This window comes from Rhopilema esculentum, chromosome 7, assembly GCF_057945365.1.
Source record: "Rhopilema esculentum isolate cy_ngs chromosome 7, ASM5794536v1, whole genome shotgun sequence".
NCBI lineage: Eukaryota > Metazoa > Cnidaria > Scyphozoa > Rhizostomeae > Rhizostomatidae > Rhopilema > Rhopilema esculentum.
In genome coordinates this window covers 12,396,057-12,422,139 of record NC_142821.1, presented here as the reverse complement: position 1 = coordinate 12,422,139, position 26,083 = coordinate 12,396,057, and the positions used below count along the sequence as shown (strand labels likewise).

At 36.9% G+C, this 26,083-nt stretch overlaps 2 protein-coding genes across 2 annotated transcripts in view; one reads left to right on the top strand and one right to left on the bottom strand.

Moving 5' to 3' along the window:
- Window positions 1-66: 66 nt before the first annotated feature.
- Window positions 67-25,888, bottom strand: LOC135684023 (translation initiation factor eIF2B subunit alpha). The gene is made up of 10 exons (XM_065199468.2): window positions 25,817-25,888; window positions 23,347-23,448; window positions 22,718-22,857; window positions 7,521-7,557; window positions 6,303-6,382; window positions 5,557-5,669; window positions 3,766-3,834; window positions 3,037-3,112; window positions 1,933-2,058; window positions 67-242 (listed from the first exon to the last, which is right to left on the bottom strand). Exons 1-10 carry the CDS (start codon window positions 25,827-25,829, stop codon window positions 108-110), a joined length of 891 nt encoding a protein of 296 aa, XP_065055540.1. The 5' UTR covers window positions 25,830-25,888; the 3' UTR covers window positions 67-107.
- LOC135684021 (pre-mRNA-processing-splicing factor 8) overlaps window positions 25,870-26,083 on the top strand; it is a 29,362-nt gene continuing 29,148 nt past the window's right edge. The window contains exon 1 of the mRNA XM_065199465.2: window positions 25,870-25,998. The gene's annotated coding sequence lies outside the window, so the exon portion shown is untranslated. The remainder of the gene's footprint in view (window positions 25,999-26,083) is intronic.

Here is a 26,083-nt window from a genome sequence, read left to right as displayed (position 1 = left end):
GACTTGTGTAAATGATGATAAAAATGCATGACCCCTAAAGTTTGGACCATACAATAAAGCCACGTATTTACTCATAGACGAAATCTTTTAAATGACAATATTAAATATTAGCAATACAGGTTGATAAGTTCATCGCTGACTGCAGAGGGCGTCAGGACACCTAAATCAGTGAAAAGTAGAGTTATGTACGAAGGTGGCGTGTAGTCCACAAGTGGATGACCTGTTTCCGTCGTGTTGCAATACTGAAACAGAAAAAGAGAAATGAAATGCGATGAAAAAGCGATTTGTAAGTAATAAATTCAAATAAAACAATTAGCTTCGCTTAAGGTAATGGGCATTCATGTGATTTTCCATGTGATCAGTTATGCTTACTCGACGTTTTTCTAAGAAAAATATACGCTTCACGTGATCAGTTACATCATGAAAATGTGAGCCAATCATATTCGTTTATCAAAAGATTCTAAACGAATAGGTTGGTAGTTTTTGCCAGGCATGTAATATGCCCTTTGGCAAGCAGTCATTTCTTTTAACAACAGGGAAGTGGGTGTATAATCGAAAACATTGATACAAACAAAACTCTTATGAACATTCTTCAAACCCGGCCGAGGATAGGAGGGAGTAACATATCTCAAATGATGCAACTTTATTCATTTGATATGGTTTTCAGGCCTCTGGAAATACGGCGCCGAGTTTTTAAAGAAAACCTGTTTTGAATGACGCCAAGAGGCTGCAACAAGGATGATGTCACCAAGATGAAATGAAATAATGCTAAATGTGTGTTACCAAGGACAAGAACAATTTAATGCCGATCTGAAAGTATGGAATATAGAAGGCAGTGTCTTTGGCTATGTTCTTCTAAGAATAAATGGATTGCTACTTCATAAAGCTTGCTACTAAAGCACCTTTCGTCCGACTCTCCCTAGAGTATAAACGTAGCGTGTACAGAAAGGTTGAAAGAGTATAAACGTAGCGAGGTCACTGATTGGTCAAAACATAGACAATTTCTGGAAACACATTTTTTCCACTCGCGTTACTTTCGATCCTCATTGAGATATAAACTTTCTGCTTACCATTGGACTTTATTCGACGTTTATACTCTTAGGAGTATCGAACAAAAAGCACTTTAGCATGTAATATTTCCGCTTATCGTGCAATTTTCAAATGCTCGGTTTGTTACTATGATACTAAGTGCCATCTTTCAAGGTATGCAGCCTGCAGATGACAGCGATTAGCAACGAAAACAAATCGATAAAAACAAACAACGGCGCCAAAAGTTTTTAACTTGTTTAACTTACCCGACCGTAATCGCGTCATCAACATAAAAATTTTCTAATAGAGCAATTCCTACACAACAAACGAGAAATTTAACAAAAAATTCGTATCACGAGGCGTAGATTATGGCTAAATTTATAAGGTATCCTATAGAGCATGTTTGTCATTTGAGTTTCCCCAAGGCTTGTTTGGGACAGTAAAGTCTATGTTGGTACCCTATTGGTAAGAAAGTACCCTATTGGTATGATGGTACCCTGTATGTACCTTGTAGGTTTGAAAAAGCAAAAGAGTTGTGAAGTGTGACGTCATGTCACATTCTAAAAATACATATTTTTAGAATTTTTGAATTCTGACGACATAGCCAATGAAAGATTTGAAGTTATGAACAGATACCAAACTACAGTGCTTTAACGGGTAAAGAGCTTGTGATTTTGTGGCCATATCTCTTTCAGGTTATGGGATCCAAATTCAAAAATTCAAAAATATATTTGTGTGACGTCATCTCTTAAGGACTCTATCTCAATGCCAAACTTGAAAATGCTTTTAAAAGCATCTCCTTCATTTCCACAAATAAGGTAGTCTATGATTTCTTTAGAATTGAAATCAACTGGCATAGAGCCTGAAATGATTGCAAAACTGGGATAATTAAACGAGCCTTACCTTGTGTTTGTTTGGGACTTCTTTTTGATTAAGCGGGTAAATTCGCTGAAACTTGAAGCTTTCAGCAACCGCATACACAGGTTTGCTCATGGCTTTAGCCATCACTGCAAGCTGGTATGTTCCCACCTTAGAGAGAATTAAAATAAGTTCAAGGAACATTTACTTACTAAGACAGGAGACAATCATGTATAATGGTAATTCACGGAATGCTTAATTTTATCTGCGTGGGATACTGTCAGCCATTGATGGCACAAAAAGACGATGAAAATTAATCGCCGGTTTTCTCTTTGAACAAACGAATTGTTCATTTGATCACAGCGGTTTGACCAAGGATTTTCTTAATTTGACATAATCCAGCTAGCGCTGCGAACGTCATCAAGTTGCTATTTACATCATGAGAAATTGGAGTATCTTTTCATTAATGGGTTATCAAGAGTCCAGAAAAGGGTGCAAAACTTTGAAAATCTGCCTTAGAAAAACAATTAAAACATGGCATAGTCTAAGGCAAGATAGCTACAATCCTTGCCAAAATTGTTGGAACACTTGCGCAAAGCTGAAGCTTTCTTTGGAAAATCCCCCCCCCCCCCACTACTCCCCGTTACAATGTTGTTCAATTGGGCTGTTTTGATCCTGAAGGTAAAAATTTCTTCACTGAAAGCTGTATGAAAGTATTGAGAAAATAAATAAACATTGTACGGGGGGAGGGGGTCGAAATTTTTGAAGCGGCAGCGATATTTTGGTAAGTTAGTTTTAGACTTTCTTTGTATATTTGCATGCTGCAATGGGAAGGTGTTCCAGTTATTTTTGGCAAGGATTGTAGAAATATTGTCTTTCATATGGCCTTCCTCAAAGTCGACAGCTTTGCTTAGAAGCAATGGACTCTTGAAACGGATTGTCACGTTATACTATGAAATAAACAAGTTTTTAGTGAGACGAGTACAGATCACGTGAAACAGGCATGTTCGTCTTGAATAATACCTAAAGTCTCTTAATTAGAGCCATACAGTAATATAGGATATGCTTTTTTTGCATATAAATCTCAAACCAACTAGAGATAGACGTAAAGAAATTCCATAATAAATAAACAACGGAATTGGGCATCACCTTGTTTATTAGGCCACCGCTTTCACCAACTCCTTCAGCGCCGACAAGAACCATGTCTACCCTTTCCATAATGTACCTGGTAAAATGAATTTGTAACATAAATTTGTAAATAAACACTAACACAGTGATAGCATTAATGATGACAACAGTTTATAACAATTTGAAACACAATATACTGCAACATTGCAACAAGATCTTTTCTATGCTTTTACAATGTAGGCTGGCCTAAATTGTTGTCTATACTTTCTTTATGCAATAAGTGTGGATGTAAAGGCTAAACAAAATATATAAATGCTAACTTAACATTTATAAGAAAAACTTTACAGATTAACATGGGGAAATTACATGCGATATAAAAATATAATTTTATCCCCTTATCATACTTGTCACTGAAATATTAAAGGCAATCGACAGATACCTAAGTGGCTTAAGCCATCTGTCAATCTGTCAATCAAAAGTAGCCAATCAATTAGCGTAATATTACTCACACGATCATTGATTGGCTAATAGTTGATGGACAGATTACTTTAGTCTCTTTAGTGTTTGTCGATCGCTTTTAAGCTATAGCAAGAATGTTTTTCTTCTTGCAGCGTGTTATTAGAAAGAAAGATCGCAAAGTCCAAATTCAAGGTCCCTGTTTTTCAGATTAAAAAAACTCGTTAGCCAAAGCCTTGTAACACCTAACACAATACTTTGCTAAACGCTGGAAAGGGCGAAAGAGCAGCCTACCCAACAGCTGAGTCTAGAATAACAGTGCTGGGAATGCCAAGATCTTGTAGTTCTTTGTGCATCAGATTTCTGAAAATGGATTCACAGATTTGTCATCAACCATTTTCACAGATTATGCAAACATAGGATTAAAAAGCAACAGTCAAAACATCTAAAAAATGCATATTCAAGGACTTGAGTCGAAGATTTAGAGCAATGGTACACCTGCCATTTACGTATGATCACAGTAGAGCAGATGGCAGTACCCATAAAAAAACACCTTACTTCTCGAAAAATATAAAAACACTACAGACAAAATCACAGTTCAGATCAATGGGAGGAAGAGATTTTTAAATTTGAAAGAACGAACACGAGCGAAATAGGCCATGTGACGTTATCTATATCCACATGTCCTGCATAGATTATTTGATATCAACAAAATTAATTGAAGCTGGCCTAAATCAAATAATCACAGCTCTCCATGAGACTTTGCAGCTTCCGCGGGTCGGTAAAAAGAGATCTTAATCAGAAATCTCTCAAAAAGGTTCGCTTTAATAAGGTACTGTGATTCTTGGCTACGCACCACCTCAAGTATCCTATTAAAGATATAATAAATGTATAATACACAGGGAGAAAATTTTTACAAGATTATAGGATATGTTTTCGGCAATTTCATATCAAGGCTGCACTCAGAACAAAATGAAAGGTACCCGGAGGTGTGAATGTTTTCAGACAGCAACAAAAATAGCAAGCCCAATGTTTCTTTCTAGGATAATCGTCAAACACTCTAAGAAGCGAATCATGTTACCCTTTTCATTTAAACAAATGATTCCGATTACATTTCTTATTTTCGATCAAGATTTCGATAAAATTCCGATAAAAATCTCGATTAAAGCTTGATTAAATGAAATTTAATCATGTTTAATATGTGACAGGGTACGCCTTTTAGGTGCCCCTTGGGCTTTTGTTTTTTGGGCACAGATTGCACAATTGTGGAGTTTGTGTCTATTGTAGCAGTGCTCGAGTATGCTTTATATTGTGTCTTTTATACGGCTATAGCAACAAGCGTGCAAGTGTGCATTGGCCTTGGGTACATAAACTTTGTCTTAGCACAGTTTCATTCTCACACGTTGCACGACAACTCAAAGTTGGACTTTGGAGAGGAAAGGTTTTTCCTTTGCGACCCTGCCCACCCAACCCATGTCTAGATATCTTCATGGGTTTTTCTTTACATGCATTTTGACTTTCTTTTTTTCTTCTTCTTGCAATAGTTAATGGCCGTATGGCTTGCAACTTTTCGCATGAACAAGGTGCTGCTAGTCGTCGGAAGAAGGCCATTGTTCCTCAAAAACGGTTGGGGTTTTATTTATGGCCGTCTGTGCGATTGGCGCACCGACAGCCCAAAAATAAATGGTTTAAATGAAGAGAGAACACCACCTTCAGTCTTATGATTGACAATGGTAAAACATTCTGAGAACCATCTTACCCTTATATGCTAATGGTTTTTGCTTAGTAACCTGGAACAAATATTAAGATACCGTTTAAGATTCAACCATGATTCCGATTAGGATTCTGATATCGCTTGAAAAAGCGATTTCAAACACAATCTCTATCCCGATTACGGTCAAGATTAAGAGTCTGGTTAAGGTTCTGATTAGGATTAGGATTCCGATTGTGAATAACGATGATTTCAATAATGATTCCTAGCTGTTATAATGACTTCTTTGAAATTGCTACTAAATATGATGATCGATTTCTCAGCTTAAACTTAAAACAGATGCATAAGCAAATATTGAAGGACGTATCCGTTACCCAGACATGTCCGGCATCGATTCAGTCACATAAACCTGAAATCGTTTGTTCTGATCAACGGCTTCTTTGAGCAGCTGAAGAACGCCTCTGGACTTTGAATGCGTAAGAATAGTCTGCAAAAAATATGCCAAAATACACATTCGTTTTAGAAAAATGGGGAATCTTAAATAGAAAATCGAAGGTAGGAAGATTAAAAGTCTTATAAATTTTAATTGGCAAATCTTGCAAGCATAAGCACTGTGCAACATTCCGTCGAAAATTGGGGAAAATAATTAACCATACTTTAAAAGGGAAACAGCTGTATTTATTAACAAGTTAACCAGAATTTTGCTACCTAAAAAAGTCTTTTTATAATTTAAATTTCCCTTTACAAGCACAAACGTTACAGAATGTTTGAAGAAACCAAAAAGTAATAAAGATCTCCATGTTTAGAAAACGCAGTAAGACTGGTATAAGGACTGAAGGAAAAAAGGTGAAAGTGTAGGAAACAGAAGAGAAGCCGACGTCGAGCCATTTCCTCTTTGGACTCTTCGTTTTCTTCGCCATCTCTAATTGACCTATGCTTCCCGTCCAAGCTATAAAACCTTCTTCTCCGTATTGAGGGCACAAAGCCCAGTGAATGTACATATTTCTGCCATGCGACGCAGGCAGCTCGTGTAACATAATGACAATAATGATTAGATATTGATCGAATTCCATAAGAAAACTAAAGTAACACTGAAATAGGGCCTAATGCAATAACTTACAGCTCCATCTCTGATAAACTGCCCACTCAATTTTGCAATTCTTTTCCTTGACCCAGCTGCTTTTTTCAAGAACAGCTCGCCTAAAAATGAATTTAAAAAGGCAATTTAAAAGTAAAGCAAGATTACTAGAACTCGCAGAGATAAGAAATAAGTTTCGAAGTGATAACATTATAGGTAAAATCAATTTTGAAAGATATTGGACTTCACAACATGAAAAAACATTTTGAAAGAACATTTAGTACAAAATCAGTAAAGTCTTTTAGAAATTGTCTGAGATATATAGCCAGAGCTGAGTCTTGCTAATGGCTTACTGATGTTTTGGCCTGGTTCATAAGTCTTGGAACCAAATCAAATTACAGTGATTTGTAAGGAAAAGAGCTTTTATTCATGTGGTCATATCTCAGTGAAGACTTTGCAGGTTTAATCGACTTTGCACCATTAAAGGTGCTTCATATTTTCAACCCTTCCTTGGTATTAATACCAGGTCAGTACTGTGCAAAAATTTTCTTGTTTATCGTATGATCTCATTCAGACATTAATCGATGCAGCAGTTGTTCCCAGACTTATTTTGAGGAAATTTCATCACGGCACAACAGCTTTTTAAAATTGAAATCGAGATCGTCATATATTTATATATACAATGTAATCATTTTAGCTCTATACTTGCAAATATTTTCTAGCCTAACTATATTTAGTATAATAAAGGACTATACTTACATTTGGTGATATTTACTAATAGGTTTTTGTTTTATTAATTATTTATTTATTTTACTGCCAGTGAAAAACCTATATGATACTTAGGATCTGTGCAATGAATACATTACATCAAATTACATCTAAATCAAAAGTTTTACGTAAAGAGGGAAGATGTATGGCCTAATGAGATGTTTGATCATGGCAAGACGTCGTTAGATTACAGCATAAAAATATCTGGGTGTTGTTAAAACGGAAAGAAAACAATCAATTCTCAAAGTCAAATAATTTAAAATTTGATATTTGTATCATAGGCCTTTTATGACGATATTAAAACAAATTTATCACGTTGCACAGCTTTGATATCGCCGAGGATTAAAACAAGGCTCGATTTATTTATTTTATATTTTATTTCTGAATACTTAACTAGATTTAATCCTTAGGTCATTTATCTACTCCTATGCTAGATCCTTATATGATTTTCAATTTCACTTAACAATCGAAAAAACATGAAATTCTACCCACCTCTATCAACTAAAATTCGCTTACATTCCTTGAAATCCTAACAAAAAAAGAAAAAATAAATTTGTGGTTTTGATCACCATTGAAATTCACCTTTAGAAATCAATCTCAAACAGTTTGCACGATAAAATTTTTAACAAGATAATTAAAAGTAAGAATTCTGCTGGCAAGAAAGCGACAAATAGAAAAGTTTAAAACGAGTAAATTTATAGATACTGCGATCAATTTGGTTCCTTATCTGGGCAATCTTATCTGTGTTTTGACTTTTATTTATTTTTTGGATAAACGGTTTTCTTTTGATGTTTTGCCCGTGAAAAACACCTGTTTCTAGGAAGTTAAAGAAAAAAAGCCACAAAGTACATCAAGCAAAAAAATATACTGTAATAAGTAGGATTGGAGATCAGAATATGTCCTTATCTTAAAAGCCAAATTTCGAGTTCATCGTATTCAAAACCGATAAAGCACAATCTGTTAAGCATTTTTTAAATAAATTCCTGTCTTCATTACCAACTTTGTTCTTATAGAGACGTAGTTGTAGGTTGGGCTAGTACAAAATAACATCTACTGCGTCAAAGGTTTCTAGCAAAGTTCGTAAGTCTGCTTTGAATAGTGTTATTAGCATGAGTGATTTTCTAAGTGATTGTGTCTGACTGGGTCCAATCCTGGGCTAAAATGAAACGTTGTAGTCCGGTCATGTCTCGCAACTGAGGACATTTCCATGTCGAATCCGATTAAGATTGAATAACAAAAACACTTTCTGTAGAGCAGAGCAGGTAACAGAAACACAAGAACTTTCAAGTCTGGTGCAAGAGAGCACATCTCCTGCCTTTTGTAGTCTGTCTAAAGCCTTCAAATTAATTATGATCTATCATAAAATTTTAAAATTTCTTGATGTCTGAGCAGCTTTCTAATTAGCTTGCTATTAAGTCGTGCATTTTTTATCGTTTCATTTGACTAGTTTAAAACATGTGTCTGCAATTTTTAGTCTCAAAATTACGCTTCCTTTCTTCATTGATGCACAGAACGAACTTTCAACATAAATCCCATTTTTAGCCTTTTCTTCTGCAACATCTGTGACACATGATTGATGAACCTGAGCTTCTGTCTACTTAATGAAAGAGTAGGTTCTCGTATTTAATGTTTAGGGTGCTGCTGTCCCGTTTTTGGAGACATCCGGTAACCCCAGACCTCTGTTATTAAGGCTTTGCTGTATCATTAACAGTTTAAAAAGCGCCCGTTTTTATGGCAACATCATGCTGGTGAAAGAATTAAAAAGCTCCAACAGCATTCAGAAAGCAGCTTCGTTATGAAGGCTTAAGTAAACGCTGATATAAAATGAACCTTATTCGATTAAACGAAATGAGAAAGAGCCACCGATTCAACCTCGTTTATAATCAGAATGGAGACTTCTGGTAGAAAAGAGGTCGTGAATTATCGAAAGTTAATGATCATAGTCCAATCACAGAATAGGAAATAGGCAGAAGGGTAACTCTCGTCGGTTCCTTTGTTGTTTTTTAAGCCCGAGTCAACAATAGAATTTCTTAATTCCCCTTTAACCTCGATTTCATCAGACGAACTTAGCCATGACAAATTATCATTTATTAACCAGATATAAACGAATTATGATATATAATTGAATTTGTTCCCTATCATGGGACATTTCGTCTAAAATAAAGTTGTCTACTTTCTTTCTTTCTTAAAATTTCCCCGACAGATACATGCTCGTATAAGTTAACGCATGCGCTAGTTTTTTCAGGCTTCACCTGATAGGCAGGAGTTCCCCTTCTGCCTATTTCCCATTCTGTGGTCCAATCTTTATCATATGTGAAAACGAGGCTGCTGAGTAGACGTCCTTACTGAGATAAAATAGCGCGCTAGCAAAATAATCTGCATGTTGCAAGATTTTCACACAATGCTGGTGCCACACCACCTACCATGCATTAAAATTTCAGCGATAAAATTGATAAAATTGATAATACGATAAAGAAGCTGCAACTTGACAAGAAAAGGTTCGAAACAAGCTACTTTTAGGCAGCTTTGTGATTATCTGCCGCGTGGCATCGGAAAATGAGGATATCGAGCAAACATGAATCGAAAATGCGGGCAAAAATACATCAGGAATCTGCGGTGGTCATTATGTATAAAATTAGAAACTGCAGAAATTGTTAAAATATATACAAATGACTCTAATCTGGGCAGAAAAAAGTTTGGTCGTATCGCCGAAAAATCGAAAGAAATAAATATATGGGAAAATTGAAGTAAACACAGACAATTTGAATAATTCATTGCTATTTGGTTCCTAAATCGTACTTCTTTGTTGGTATAAGAAAAACATGGTGAACATATTCAGATAATAAAAGCATGGAGTTCTATAGACAACTAGAGGCGAGCAGAAAAATGTTGAAAAAACGGATACGAGAGGCAAGTTTTCCGAAGTAAAAAAGGTTGCTAACATCTTGCTTATCTGATACAAAAAGTTTATTTACAATAAAGAATTTCAATCGATCGCGGCAATTGTAATTGAAACATTAAAGCAAGGATTTGATGAGATTTTTTCAAGAAAACGATTAAATAAGCCCTTTTCTAGACAGCTAAGCATGGATATCGCCGATTAAAATTACCATTAGTATAATTATGAATATCAGGCGAATCAGATTGTTTCATAGTTTTTTTATTCAAATCTGCAGGATCTAAGAGGATTTAGATCAAATTTGAAGGCACATGATCTCAAGGTTGATGGCTTAATGCAGGAACAATAAAGTGAAACTAAAATCGCCTTCGAAGAACTTCGATTTTTTAACTGAGAGGGCGATCGCAAAGTAAGTTGGATATAGAGCAAAACCTGACTAATTTGTAGAAATGGTTCATAATTGAAAGAAAATAACTATAACTTCACAAATAAGAAGCCAGAGCATTAGGGAGCAATAAAAGGGGCGGTACCAAGGGCTCTGTTAGGGTTCCAGGTCCTAAATGTGTTCAGGTCGTAGCTTTTTCTAGAAAATAATAACTGAATACGCGATTTTCTCCACATAAAAACAAACAAGATGTGAAAAGTATGCAATAACAATTAGGAATCGTGTTATGATACCGAACATAGAAATCTATATAGACGTATGAAATTTTCTAATTATTTTGAAAACAAGAAAATTGCAAGCCGCACTACGATAACATGTTGATCATCTCAAATCTAGATGGTCGAACTTTCAAAATTTTTGCAAAAAATATAATTTGAAAGTAGAGCATTTTAAATCGGCCGGTGGGACAAGCGTCAAGAGATCCAGGGCAATCAAATAACTTAAAGTTTTTGCTGAAAGAACGAAATAAGAATATCCTACTTAAAATGGACTAAAAATTGTCATTTGAAATTGTTCTGGGGACAAAATAGTGCATGGTCTGGAGGACGGGCATGATTCATCTCCCCCCGAACTAGAAAGTTATTGGGAGCTTAGGAAACCAAAGCTCTTTCAATTTCTAATCGAGACAGTCAATTCTATTTCTGTAAGCCATATCTTCTTCAAGCTTAAAGGTTTCATTGAAACGGCTTCATGACTTCGCAGATGAATCTTGCAACTGTATCAAACGAAATAGAGGAGAAAATTTATGAAACCTAAAAACATTGTGCTCAATCTCCTACTTAAAGATCTGCTTATATATTCAAATTCTCTGTCAAATATATCGGCAATGTATCAACAATGGCAGGTCAAATCTAGTCATAATTTTCTTTCGCATGCATGTTATTGTTTTTGTTCGCTTTATGCTTTTGATTTGAGATCACACTGTTGCACTTGCAATGGAAAAGCGTAGGCAGGACGCGTCACCAGACCGAATCGTCAAATAGCGAAAATCAGCTGCAAAACATCGACACCTTAAATACCTACTTTTTAATCGGATTTCTTGAAATTGGATGTTTATAACTGCGCAGTATTTTGCAGAAGGCCACGGTTTTGAGGTTTGCAGTTTTAAATTCCTACTTCGCGGGATTTTTTTGAATTGATTGATAGTTTGACCTTGTCAAAGAAAACGCATGTTTTTCTGTAAACATACGGCGAACGAAAATACTGTTAACGGTGAATACAAGATTTCTTTATACCACATTCTACATACCGAACAGAATCTAGCTGCGCAGACAGAATGAAGATAGAACAGGTGATTACTCGGCCAGGAACAGATGCGAATTGTGTCTTGTGTGAAAACATTACACTGCGAGAAAGTTACCAGAAACCCTTCCGTTCATCTGCACGTCGATTATTACAGTAAAGAAATCTGAGAAGAATTTTATAGGCCATTCAACAAACATTGCAAAATCAATAACGGGAAAAACATCATACAAATTTACAAAGCTTGGCTCGAATGCACCAGATGAAAGATCGACTCGACTTTCATGCAGCGGATCGACTTTCATGAAAAACGCCAAATGTCAAAAAGCGCTTAGGATAATAAGAGTCTACAAATCTGAAGAGTTAGGTTGTCGTGAAATAAATCGTTGAAGTTGCAGATCAGTTCTTGTGGAAGCCAAATCGGAGAGGATTTTCACTGAAAACCTGAATATCATTGGGTTTGTAGGTAAATATTTCGTATTCATGCAAGGATTGTGGATTTCAAGACTTTGTTTGAGAGTGGAAGAAAATCAAACAAACTTGTTCACATGCAAAGATTACATAGTCTTTCGGTCCCGAAAACACTTCAGGCAACATCTGTTGGCGTGATTGACTTTTGGCTGTATTCAAATAGATTCGGTGTTAGTTGATTTAGAATAGAAGAAAATATTTGCTTTTCCTTCGATAAATATGGTGGATTTTCGTTATCGTTCGCAATCACATATCAAAACATCACCTAATACAAAAAACCACAGATGATCAATAACAGTCCAAAAATGCATAGTAAATTTGACGGATAGGCTAAGCAGAAGCATCCAAGAACGAAGGCAAGGGATTTTAAATTGCGAACAAATCTCTGATTGACAGGTCCAAGGCGATCAGAATGGAAATGTTATACTATTTGACAAAGGCAATCACTGATCACTTTTTCAACGTCACGCTGCTTTGTTTAAACATTTTCTCCATATTTGCGACAGTGACAGGGAACTTGGGAAAAATTTCAAGATTTGCATGGACAATGCCAAAGTTTGACAAGTTGATCTCACTTTTAACAGTAGTCGACACATTTGCATCCATGGCGGGAAATGGCGTCATTGTACACAGCATTTTCCAAAATGGCGGCAATGAAGAAGGCATCAATGACCTCGTTGCATTTATCATTACAACAACCGGTATTCTTACTGTTTCAATGCTCTTAATCGTCGCGATATTTTGTTGGTTTTCTGTAAAGGATTCAAAGTTGGCCAGTATCGAAAGAACTAACATCAACAAAGTCACCATATTTTGTTTCATTATCGCCACATATTGCCTGTTCGTGCTTAAAGCGGGATATTATTTCTTAGACTTTGATTGGTTAGTTTGTTTAATTTCGTTTGGATTCTGCATTCTAAATGCAATTTTATCCCAGATTCTTTCACACCTGCGAGAATTCGATACGGACCTAAACTTATGGCATCAACACCGAACAGACGAACTCGTGAGGAAGGTCGTCCAATTCGCCATTTCATGGACGCCGTTTTTAATCATCTCAAAGACAACATCCGTTTTGAAGCTGTACAAACTATGCTTTTTCAACGAAGGTCTTTTTAAATTGAGTGCGACTTGGATTTTTAGCAAGGGGGTCATCGACATAATACAAGGGCAACTTATGACATAAACAAGGGGGTAAACACTGTATGTAAAAAGATCAACCAATGAAATTTTTAATGAGGTTTTTTATCTTTGCTCCATTATACTATATATATTTATTCTATAGACTGTTTCAATTGGATTAAATTTTCATAAGAATTTGCATACGATCGTGTATACAAAAAACATATAAAGATATGATAACTCACAATAGAATTTTAAATTGACAAAACGAAAAAATAAAAACAATAGTTTTGGAATCTATCTATATAGAAATGAACAAATCGCTATTACGAAGACAGAAGGAATTCGTCTTCACCTTAGGAATCCATTGGTAACACTTTCAATAGGCGAGCAGCACTGATTGGGAAACCTCAAAAGTCATGTGCTGGCGTTTCTGATTGGCCTATTTCGATCCACAACTGGATATATAAAAATTTCCTAGCGTAGAGTTTTTGATCTATCTTCTGTCGTTCTGTACTCCGAACAGTTTCAGACGAAAGGCTTAAAGACTCATTGCTAAAGGCCGATTTCCATTTGACATTTTTTGTGCGCGCGGGCGTAGCGCCCAAATCTAAGCATGCGTAGCTAAGTGCTGCTGTCAAGTGGCCGAGCGCACAAAAAAGTTGAGACCCTATCAACTTTCTGGCGCTCACAGCGGACGCAAAATCGAGACCACTTGACTTTAACGACGCATGCTCAGACTTGGGCGCTACGCCCGCGCCCACAAAAAATCTCAAATGGAAATCGGCCTTAACAATGAGCCATAGCGCCATCCCATAATGCATTTTCAGACAGATCAATTTTGGTTAATCCGTAGAAGTTTACTGCCATTGTTTGGACCGTCGCCACGCTCGCAAAGGTCCATTGTTAACAATGAGTCTTTAAGCTATGCTACAAATGTTTGATTTTTTCTAAGCCATTTTCAAAACTACTCTGTGCAAAAATTGAAGGAACGATTGAATTTCGAACGAATGCAGAAATCCGAATTTTCTCGATTTTCCATAGATTTCATTGGCTGTGCTTCACAAGCAAACAAAGAAAGTCCTTCAATAGGGTCTTATCTCTCGTAGTGAAAAAAATACAATATCCAAAATCCAATCTTTTGCCGAGCATGAAAATATCTTCGATGTCCCAAATTCTAATGTAATGGTATTTCTTGTAAAAACGATTGTCATATACGTATATAAAAACAAATAAATCATTGTTTGTTTTCCAGAAACATAAAAACAGCAAAATGATAAAACACGAAAGGAAAGAATAGCCAGTCTCCTTTCATTTGCAGAATTTCTTAACACCAATCAGCAGTAGTAAATAGTTTGTTTTGATTGTGGGAATTCAACCACCTGTGTTTTGCTATGAGCAGGCAAAAATACATTCCAAGGATTTGAAGAGATACCAAAAACATCTCCACTTGACATCCGGCTGGTTCAAAAAACAACCAAGAATACGAGAGTGTGAAAAAAAGTGGATCGGCCCAAAATAAAAAGGGTGTGATTGAAAAAGGCCAAGGTGCTTCAGGTGGTTATATTATGGTAGGAGGCCAATGTTGTTTCCAAACATCACCGTGGCTAAAGGGGGAATCGCCCCCTAGTTTGGATGTTAAAAAGGATCTACCGCTACTACATTCTGTTTAAAAGGAAACAGCTTCATTTCCACAGAGCAAGGTTTTAAAACTCTTGAGTATACAACCCAAAGTCTATCTTTATTTCACTATATGTGTTCCTGTTGATTGTGTATATAACATGAAGAGCTTGCTTCAGCTGACTGAACAAAAATATAATCTCCAGTTACGATTGTGAGCTAAAGTTGAGTCCCTCCATGCTTAGATTTATGTGCAACTCATTCTGCGCTTCCCAGAACTTGACATAAACAGAGTTTCGGGCTAAGGCAGATTCTAATCCTCAAAACCGATGTTGAATGATAAAATCGATGGATTTCTAATTATTCCTTTTGAATCTGCATAATCTGTTCCTATCTTTTCATAAAACCTTGCGCATATTCTTTGCCAAAATTAACACAAAATGGGCTTTTATTACAGAATAAGAAATCCTTTGCAGGTGACAAAATACACGTTGAGTTAAATGTTGGTCAATATCAACACTGGTTTAATAGGGTTGATTAACAGATGTGTGCTCAGTACATTTATGAGTATTTCCTCGTGAAAAGTAGCTTAGCAGATTAGGCAGGGCTATGGCTGCGAAAATCTGATTTCTAACCAAACCGAGATGATCTTGATGCTTTCATGTACTTTCGAGTATGGAGATTTAAAATCCAAGATGGCACCAAAAATTTTTTACTCAGTATCACGTGACTGATGACGTCATCGATAATGGCGAAAACAGTCATAAATCCGCTATTTATTCAAAATAAATTGCACAATTCAGCAATTGTAGGTCTTTTGTGAATGATGCACATTTCAAGAGCTTTCAATTGATGTATCATGTAATTTATTTTGCTGATATTTGCATTTTTGTGACGTCATTAGTAGATTTCCCCAAGTTTTGCCACAACCTTTGTGCTGATAACCGAGTGAGTTGGAGTTCACCGGAACATCGCCAAAACTATGTTGATCTAAATGTGTTTGATGCTTCTTGGCATTATTAGACCATGCATGACACTAATGAGTCATAATCATGATCATAACCCATTTGAAGGCTTATTTAATTCTGGTGTAGAGTTAAAAGTCTCCTTAGAGTTAAAAGTCTACATGCGCGTTGGTTTTGAAAATTTCATTGCAGCCTTAGCTTCCTAAATTCCTGCCGACAGATCATCAAAGAGTTCTGTCACATCTTTCCTGGAACTATCTAGAAGCACAAGATGACGCAATAAGCGGCACAGAACTGGTTGTTACGTTTCTGGTATTTTCTTTGATCCATATGTCAATGTACTTGGGCATTTGATGATCATGTATGTGCTTAAATGAAAGCTTCATCAGATGCCAGGTTCTACGTTCCTTTACTAGCAACCAGGCAATTGTGTGGCCTCTTTCGCTCGGGATTTATTTCAAAACTACTAGTTCAATGATTTTTGACGAAACATTCCTTTATTCCTTTCATATTTTATATCTTGGCTTATATTTGTTCATTCTCCTATTAGTGAAGGTGTATGTGGCATCGTTCCTGCTAATATGACTGAGACAATTCTATCTCTTTGAGATTATTCTATCGAGATAGAAAAGGTTTAGAAAAGAAAAGAAAAGAAAATGAGGCTTTCAGTTTCATCCATCCTAATTGTGTCGTCTTGTGTATCCAGATAGTTCCAGAAAAGATATGGGAGAACTCCTCGATGACCTGTCGGCAAGAATTAGGGAGGCTGCAATGAAATTTTCAAAACCAACGCGCACGTACTTTGCATAGAAGCAATGAGGAGACTTTTAGCTCAACACCAGAATGAAATTAGCTTTCAAATAATTTAATCTACTAGCTCAGGAATGATATACCAATACACTACAAAGAGCACGAAGCTCCCTCAGAAAAACTGCTATCGATATCAGAAGGTCAGTCATGAGGCTACGTTCCCACATCATCGAGAGCAAGTTGGACAATTGGTGCATTGGCGTAAAGCGCTTAACCTACCATGAATCATTAAAATAAAGGGGTAACCAAGAAAAAGTTACACAATAACCCCCCAAATCTGATTGATAATTGAAAGGGATTGGACAGAAAATTCCTCTCTTCCCCACTAATAGCCGATGCACCAGTCCAATTTAATAGCATAAAAAAACGCTAAATAGCACAAAAGATGCCTAAAGGTATGAGAAGTTTTAACGATGCCGTAAATAAAACTCAACACGCAAAGCGATTCTGAGAAGGCATTTCGCATAAAGAAAAATAAGGGAGGGAGGGCTGGGAAAATAAAACAGCCTATTTATATTGTGGCTTTACCAAGCAAGGTGAGACCCATGCTATGTCATTTTGAATACCCCTAGATTAACCAGGGCAATGAAAACGCCACGAAATACACATCTCACCCCAGTTTTCAGAATCAAATCCTCAGGAGGCCGAAAGATTCCCCAGATTTCCCATAAACTAGTAGAGCAGATACAAGAAAACGGGTGAAAACGAGTTGGATAGGGGTGAAAGAGAAAGGGTTTGATAGGGGTGAAAACGAAAGTGTTGGAAAGGGGGAGAAAACGAAAGGGTTGGATAGGGGGAGAAAACGAAAGGGTTGGATAGGGGGAGAAAACGAAAGGGTTGGATAGGGGTGATAGCGAAAGGTTTGGATAGGGGGAGAAAACGAAAGGGTTGGATAGAGGGAGAAAACGAAAGGGTTGGATAGGGGTGATAGCGAAAGGTTTGGATAGGGGGAGAAAACGAAAGGTTTGGATAGAGGGAGAAAACGAAAGGGTTGGATAGAGGGAGAAAACGAAAGGGTTGGATAGGGGTGATAGCGAAAGGTTTGGATAGGGGGAGAAAACGAAAGGTTTGGATAGGGGGAGAAAACGAAAGGGTTGGATAGGGGTGATAGCGAAAGGTTTGGATAGGGGGAGAAAACGAAAGGTTTGGATAGGGGTGATAGCGAAAGGTTTGGATAGGGGTGATAGCGAAAGGGTTGGATAGGGGTGATAGCGAAAGGTTTGGATAGGGGGAGAAAACGAAAGGTTTGGATAGGGGTGATAGCGAAAGGTTTGGATAGGGGTGATAGCGAAAGGTTTGGAAAGGGGGAGAAAACGAAAGGTTTGGATAGGGGGAGAAAACGAAAGGTTTGGATAGGGGTGATAGCGAAAGGGTTGGATAGGGGTGATAGCGAAAGGTTTGGATAGGGGGAGAAAACGAAAGGTTTGGATAGGGGGAGAAAACGAAAGGGTTGGATAGGGGTGATAGCGAAAGGTTTGGATAGGGGGAGAAAACGAAAGGTTTGGATAGGGGTGATAGCGAAAGGTTTGGATAGGGGTGATAGCGAAAGGGTTGGATAGGGGTGATAGCGAAAGGTTTGGATAGGGGTGATAGCGAAAGGTTTGGAAAGGGGGAGAAAACGAAAGGTTTGGATAGGGGGAGAAAACGAAAGGTTTGGATAGGGGTGATAGCGAAAGGGTTGGATAGGGGTGATAGCGAAAGGTTTGGATAGGGGGAGAAAACGAAAGGTTTGGATAGGGGGAGAAAACGAAAGGGTTGGATAGGGGTGATAGCGAAAGGTTTGGATAGGGGTGATAGCGAAAGGTTTGGAAAGGGGGAGAAAACGAAAGGGTTGGATAGGGGTGATAGCGAAAGGTTTGGATAGGGGGAGAAAACGAAAGGTTTGGATAGGGGGAGAAAACGAAAGGGTTGGATAGGGGTGATAGCGAAAGGTTTGGATAAAGGGAGAAAACGAAAGGTTTGGATAGGGGGAGAAAACGAAAGGGTTGGATAGAGGGAGAAAACGAAAGGGTTGGATAGAGGGAGAAAACGAAAGGGTTGGATAGAGGGAGAAAACGAAAGGGTTGGATAGAGGGAGAAAACGAAAGGGTTGGATAGGGGTGATAGCGAAAGGTTTGGATAGGGGGAGAAAACGAAAGGGTTGGATAGAGGGAGAAAACGAAAGGGTTGGATAGGGGTGATAGCGAAAGGTTTGGATAGGGGGAGAAAACGAAAGGGTTGGAGAGGGGTGATAGCGAAAGGTTTGGATAGGGGGAGAAAACGAAAGGGTTGGATAGAGGGAGAAAACGAAAGGGTTGGATAGGGGTGATAGCGAAAGGTTTGGATAGGGGGAGAAAACGAAAGGGTTGGATAGAGGGAGAAAACGAAAGGGTTGGATAGAGGGAGAAAACGAAAGGGTTGGATAGAGGGAGAAAACGAAAGGGTTGGATAGAGGGAGAAAACGAAAGGGTTGGATAGGGGTGATAGCGAAAGGTTTGGATAGGGGGAGAAAACGAAAGGTTTGGATAGGGGGAGAAAACGAAAGGGTTGGATAGGGGTGATAGCGAAAGGTTTGGATAGGGGGAGAAAACGAAAGGGTTGGATAGAGGGAGAAAACGAAAGGGTTGGATAGGGGTGATAGCGAAAGGTTTGGAAAGGGGGAGAAAACGAAAGGGTTGGATAGGGGTGATAGCGAAAGGTTTGGATAGGGGGAGAAAACGAAAGGGTTGGATAGGGGTGATAGCGAAAGGTTTGGAAAGGGGGAGAAAACGAAAGGGTTGGATAGGGGTGATAGCGAAAGGTTTGGATAGGGGGAGAAAACGAAAGGGTTGGATAGGGGTGATAGCGAAAGGTTTGGAAAGGGGGAGAAAACGAAAGGAATGGATAGGGGGAGAAAACGAAAGGGTTGGATAGGGGTGATAGCGAAAGGTTTGGAAAGGGGGAGAAAACGAAAGGGTTGGATAGGGGTGATAGCGAAAGGTTTGGATAGGGGGAGAAAACGAAAGGGTTGGATAGAGGGAGAAAACGAAAGGGTTGGATAGAGGGAGAAAACGAAAGGGTTGGAGAAGGCTGAAAAATAAAAGGGTTGGAAAAGGGTAAAAGAAAAGGTTTGAAAAAGGGTGGAAGAGAAAAGGGTGGAAAAGGGGATGAATAAGAAGTGAAATACAACTGAATAAGAAAATATTTTGGGAAAAGAGCAGCTCTGGCAAAGGGGACGGTGAAATGCTTTGGAAAGGACTTGGACTTCAAACTGTGATGAAACTAAACGAAGAGCGCCTAATGAACCTAGGGTATGTAAAGCTTTCGTCAAAAGCGAGACTTGGTGGTGGTGGCAACCAGGAACGGCATTTTTTTCTGTGGACGCAAACTGCAATTGTAATAATGCGGTCTTTTATAGTTGAAGGGTTCTGCTGAAGGGTAACCCATAAAATGAAAGGAATAGTTGCAACAATAAACATACGTAGAATTAAACAAATTAAGAGTGGCTTTTTTGATAAGTTAACATTGCAAAAAGGGTGGGGTGCAACAGTGTTTTTTGAAATCTCAGCGTTTCGGGAGCCTATTTGAATAGAAACAGCAAAAAAAACTCATTTTGGAAGCAAAAAAGGCTCTGATAAACGTGTTAAAAACAAGATGAGACAAAGACCACAAATAGCACTGTAAGCCACTGACATCAGAAAGCCAAGTGCAAATAAAAGAAAATAATTAAATTTTAAAAAATATTAGTTTATTAATAATTTTTTGGCTACGTTATAGACAATATTGCATGCAATCACAATTGGTTAGCGAAAAAGCTGAGAAAGCTAATACCATAAAATTTTAATGGTGTTTGCTTAATGCTCGTTGAATCGGTTCCAAACATTCTAATCATTTCAATAACATTAACAATCAAAATGCATTATGCAACAGCAATCCGGCTTCCATGGGATTAGAGATTTCAATTGTTTTTCTGAGGTCTTACGTATTTTCATCATAAATGGTCAATGTATTAGTTTATAAGATTATTGAAAAGTAATGCTTCAATTGACATGCAACCTTTTTCAATGTGGCATGGACCCTAAGCAATACTTCTAATGGCAACATAACCCTTAATTTTCACCTTAAAATATAAATATGAAAATATAAAAATGAAATACAAATAAAATAACAAATATGAAACCAATAAAAATGAAACTGTGGTCTACTGTGGCTGTAGCCAAGAACTAAAATGTGAGGACCTCTCTGAAGACCCCCCTTTTTAACCATTATTACAAGAACTGACTTACCCCCGGGAAGAGGACTTTTTAGCTAGTTAGAGAGAGGGACTGTTCGAATCAAGTTGAGGAGTTGTAAAGAGTATTTGGTTTTTATAAAGGTTTGCGTTGAAAAACTATGTCGTGTTTTGTGTGTTTATTACTTGAAGCTAATTGATTTGCACTCGAACCGGGCCACAAAAACATTAAACCAATCATATACAAAAGAGTGCTCAGCACACAACTGTGACCTAAACAGCCTCTGATGCGTGGCAACCTTCTTACGGCTCAGTGATGAATTAGATTATGGAGAAAAGTTTAGAAGCACCATCTAGTCTTTTCCTATCCATAGATTGTTTACAGAAATAAAGCCTTCAATAGCAAAAAATGGGAATGCTTTACTTAATGAACCATAAACAGTTAGATTTTAGATCTGGAAAGCTTTAAAAAAAAGATAATCTGATCATCTAGCATCTTAGTTTGCATCAAATTTTATCTTATGGACAATCTTCAAAGATGATCACCTTTCAGGATTTCTTTGGTTTGGTATTTCTTGGATATAAAAAAACATTCTTGTTGCCCATCTTATCTCAAAAAAAAAAATTGATCTTCCCTCCCCAATTTCTCAGTCTCTCCCTCCTTTCCCCTATTTTTGGCTTTCCTATATGCTCCCCTGGCATCTTCATAACATATCAACTAAAAAAAATGACCCAATGCTATCTTTGACTACAATACCTAATGATTATAGCCAGGTGATATTTTTATCAGTATAAAGGACCTAACTCTATGGACAAAAAACAATTTAATATTTTGGTTCTAAATTATGGAATACTCTTCTATTTTTTATTCATGTTGCTAGTTCTTTTTCAATGTTTCGCTTTAAATTAAAACTCTATTTCATCGAATCTTATGTGTTGTAATTGGGTATTGGTGAATCTGGTTAATGTTTTTTTTCTATTTATAAAGTTTTTAGTTTCTTTGCTCTAATGGGGTGGGGGGGGGGGGGCTCTCTCTTGATTAGTTTATCTATACAGAGAGATCCTCCTTAAACAATCTATCTTATATACAATCATGTAATGTCTGTTTCTATATTTAGTTTGTAATTTTTTTAAGCATTGTTGTATCTAATTTCAGCTTCATATTTCATTTAATTGTAATGTAGTTGTGTAGAATTGTATGTAGGATGGATTGACAATTATATAAAATTTGAAAACTTGAAAAATTTCAAATGGATTAGGATGGAGATTAGGAGGCGGGAAGTCCCTCCTCCTAGACAGATGAATTATAGATTGAAGAGCAGTAATCAGCCACATATGTAGTAAATCACTGACCAAAGAAAGCAAAAACATATCAAACAATTAAAGAAATCATTCTGAGAAAAACATTAAAAACACCAATTTCACAGTATCAACAGCCCACATGATTACATCGCTTACAATAGAAAAAGCAAATGGCAGCTGTTTTCTGGGTGAAAAAAGACAGGTGAAAGAAAGTCTATTAAATTGGATTTCTGATTGGCTACAGACAAAGGGAACAAATTTTAGAACCAAAAAAATATCTAAAAAAAATGTCTCAAACCCTATTCTGCTACTGCTTAAAAACCTTGGCAGTATCAGATTTGAAAAACAGTCAAACAAACCAACCAGGAAAATAAAGTAAACAATATTCTTAAAATCACCAAGGAATATGAACAAAAATGAACTATTGGTCTTACAACAAAATATAAGAAGCAAATGAATCATAAATTGATAAAAAATAATGAAAGAAAAAAAAGTTGCTCAATTTATTTCATATACAATCATATATATTCATCATGTCAATCATGATAAGTATTTAACTGGTTTGCAGAACACAAAACGAATGTCAAAATAAATCATAGTAAATCTGTGCAAGAAAATACATACACTCTGGTCCAGTGATGCTAAAGTTACAAATCGTAGAAACAATTCACATCCAGATGAAACAGAAGTAACTGAATCTTCTATGGTAGTCAATCGGGATACAACGTTTTGTATATTATCTCTCAGTCCAGCTAATGTTTCGGCTGTGGGTTTAAAAAAGACTTTTAATCATGATCTTATGAATGATATAATATATGCAGTATATAATATGACAACAGAAATTTTTTAGAATAGAAAATTAACATTAGATCAGTAATACATTTGGATGATTCAGAGTGGTTTTCCCAAACTGTTGAAAAAATTGAATGGAAATTGCTGCAGTTGAATACACTCAACACTTTAATTCTACCCAATACTTTTTCAATGTCTGTAACTGGCCTTTCTTAAAGGTTATTATTTGCACATTTCATGATTCCTAATTTCCCTCTTTTTGAAAATATTTTGAAAACTTAAGCATATCTGACAAGATTATTAACATCATTGTTATATAAATTGCTTTTGAATATCCATATGAAATTATATAAATTGCTTTTGAATATCCCTAAAACTGATATCAGAGCTCTTCATTACTAACCAAAAATTCACAAAACTTTCTATAAATTGTAAATAGTCAGGATTTTGTAAACTGGTACCTTCAGTTTTCTTGAGGACCTCAAGTAATGTTCTAATTGCTGCTACTGTCACAGAAATTTCTGGATCATCAGCAACACATTTTTGAAAAAATTGAAGTGATTCTAAAATGAAGAAAGTCATGTTAATAGGTGGTGAGAGACCTTTGTTCTAGATTCAAGAGAGTGGTTGCACATGCAAAGGCTGGAAAAATTGAAAAGCTCACAGACATGTCTGAAGAGAATGATGATTCAAAACCCGACCCTGGGGGAATATATCTTATTTTACAAGAAATATATCTCATCCGCAATAATACTTAGAGATTTAGTTTTTTTCACTTATTTTATTTCTGTGCCATTAAAATTCAGAGTAGCCAGAGATTGAATTTCATCTATTCTATGTGGATGGCTGATAAGCATAAACTCAGTTTTCTTAGGATTTGCACTAAATTTATTGATCCTCATCCATTCAGAAATATTTTCTAGTTTGTCATTCATCATTTAGGTAAGCTTGTTAATGTCTTCAGAGACTATTCAGGCCTGGCCGTTTGTATTTTTATAGGCGAGCTGTGAATCGCTCCCCTCATTTGCTGAGGCGAGCTAAATCAGTAACACATAGAATGTACTTTAAAGACAATCGACAGATGACTTAATAAGCCCCTTTAGTATCTGTCGGTTGCCTTTAATAGCCTCATTCTGGAGTGTGATGTTTTACTTCTTTCAATTTGTATTTGCTTTAACCGTGACTTAGGCACCCCCTTTACTTGAAGTTTTTAAAAGAACAGACTCTTTCTGTTTCATGTAAAGCTGGCACAACACAAAAGCAACAATTCTCTTGCAAATCAATTTATTTTGTTGTACAGAATTTGAAAATGGCTTTGAAAAAAAATTTTGAAACAATCTGAAGTTATACGTCCAGCACTATTCAGAGAATAAAACGTCAGAACATAGATGGAAAACTCTACGCTAAAATACCCAGTTTTGAATCGAAGTAGGCCATTCAGAAAACGCGAGCACATGACTGTTGAGGTTGTCCAATCAGTGCCGCTTTCCTATTGAAAATGCTACCAACGGAGTCCTAAGGTGAAAACGAACTCACTTATGTCTGCACAAAAGCAGTATGTCATGTTTATATTGTAGATAGATTCACAAACTGCTAGATTGGACGATGATCAGGCTTTGCCAATAATGCCAAACATGTTGCCGTTATAGTTTTCACTCAATCTGGGTTTTTCAGTTAATGCCGCTGGATAGTGGAATTCCATGTTTTGGTTGTCGTTTTTGATCTGCAAGACAGAGTACCTTGTTCTCTTTGAGGGATAGTTTTGTTTCTATTGCTGGGAGGGACCTGCTGTCTTATTATATCCCCAATCTACAATTCCTACCAATTTCTTCGACTTTCCTTCCAAAAATATTCCTGTTTTCTTAAGAGTGAAAGGTTCTAATCGCTACAAATGTACCTTTCGGTTAACTATCTTTTTCCAAATAGATCGAAGTTTATGCCTATCATAACAAAAACCGCCCAACAAGCAAAAAGTTAATTGCAAAAAATGCAATGACGGGAGAAATCGCTGTTACAAAAATAAACCAATTAACCCTTGTGTGTTTTCATAATGCTCTGAATAGGAAATTTTAGGGGAGCAATTCCTCCTTCATGTTCTGTTTAGGAGAGCAATTCATAGCTTGCCTCAGGCTGCGAGGGGAGCGTGGAGGCGAGCGCGAGCTATCGCTCGCCTCAAACGGCCAGGCCTGACTATTGCCATGTGTGTATCATCAACACACATGCTTGCCAATGAAAATTGTAAACATTCTTCAAAGTCGTTAAGGTACATGACGAACAGAAGGGGGCCTCGGCAGGAACCTTGGGGAATGCCACATGTTACCCCTAAGGGCTTGGAAAATTCACTATTGATCCTGCAAAATTGTTCACATTGGGTTATGTAGGATCAAAACCAGCTAATCACATTCCCCTGTACACTATATCCAGAAAGTTTTTCGAGCAATATTTTGTGATCCACTGTATCGAAAGCCTTTTTTAGATCCAAAAACATGGTCATATTGATCTTTTGAGAATCAATGTTGTTAAGCCATTCATCAGTAATATTTATTAAAGACGTGGTAGTTGAGTGTAGCTGACGAAACGCATGCTGATTCTTTTTTAGCAGTTGTTTCTCTTTGAAATAGTCAATCAGCTGATCGTGAACTATTTTTCAAGAATCTTTGTAAATATCAAAAGAACGGATAAAGGCCTGTAATTATTCATGTCCTTCATGACAAAAATATTTCTGTTTTGTTAATAAAAATTCGAAAATCTCCTGGTCTTGAAAATATTGGCAGGTCTCCTTAAAGGAAATTGAACGCTCCATCAGCTTGAAAACTATTCTTCAGCATAAAGCTAGTATCAGCCTTATGATCAAGATTCCAGGCAGTGAATTGCGGAAACGCGACAAATTTCTGTCAGTGTAATTGTAATGCAATTATCAAGTTTTCATACCTTGAGCGTCCATATTTGATTCCCTTAGCCTCGAAGCTGTGTCGAGGTCAAATTATGCAAGTCTACCCTCTGCGAAGGAAACTACGGAACGCATGCGTTTTTCAATCGCAAGTTGGCCTAAGGTTTTTGCACAACGGTACGCACACCGTGAAAGAAAACTTTTACTTTTTCAAGTCTGATTGGTATGTGTGCATGTTCATAGTTTTTAATTGAACGAAGGCCTGATTTTTGATTTTATTGAAGTCCATTTCTTGTCAAAAGTCATGA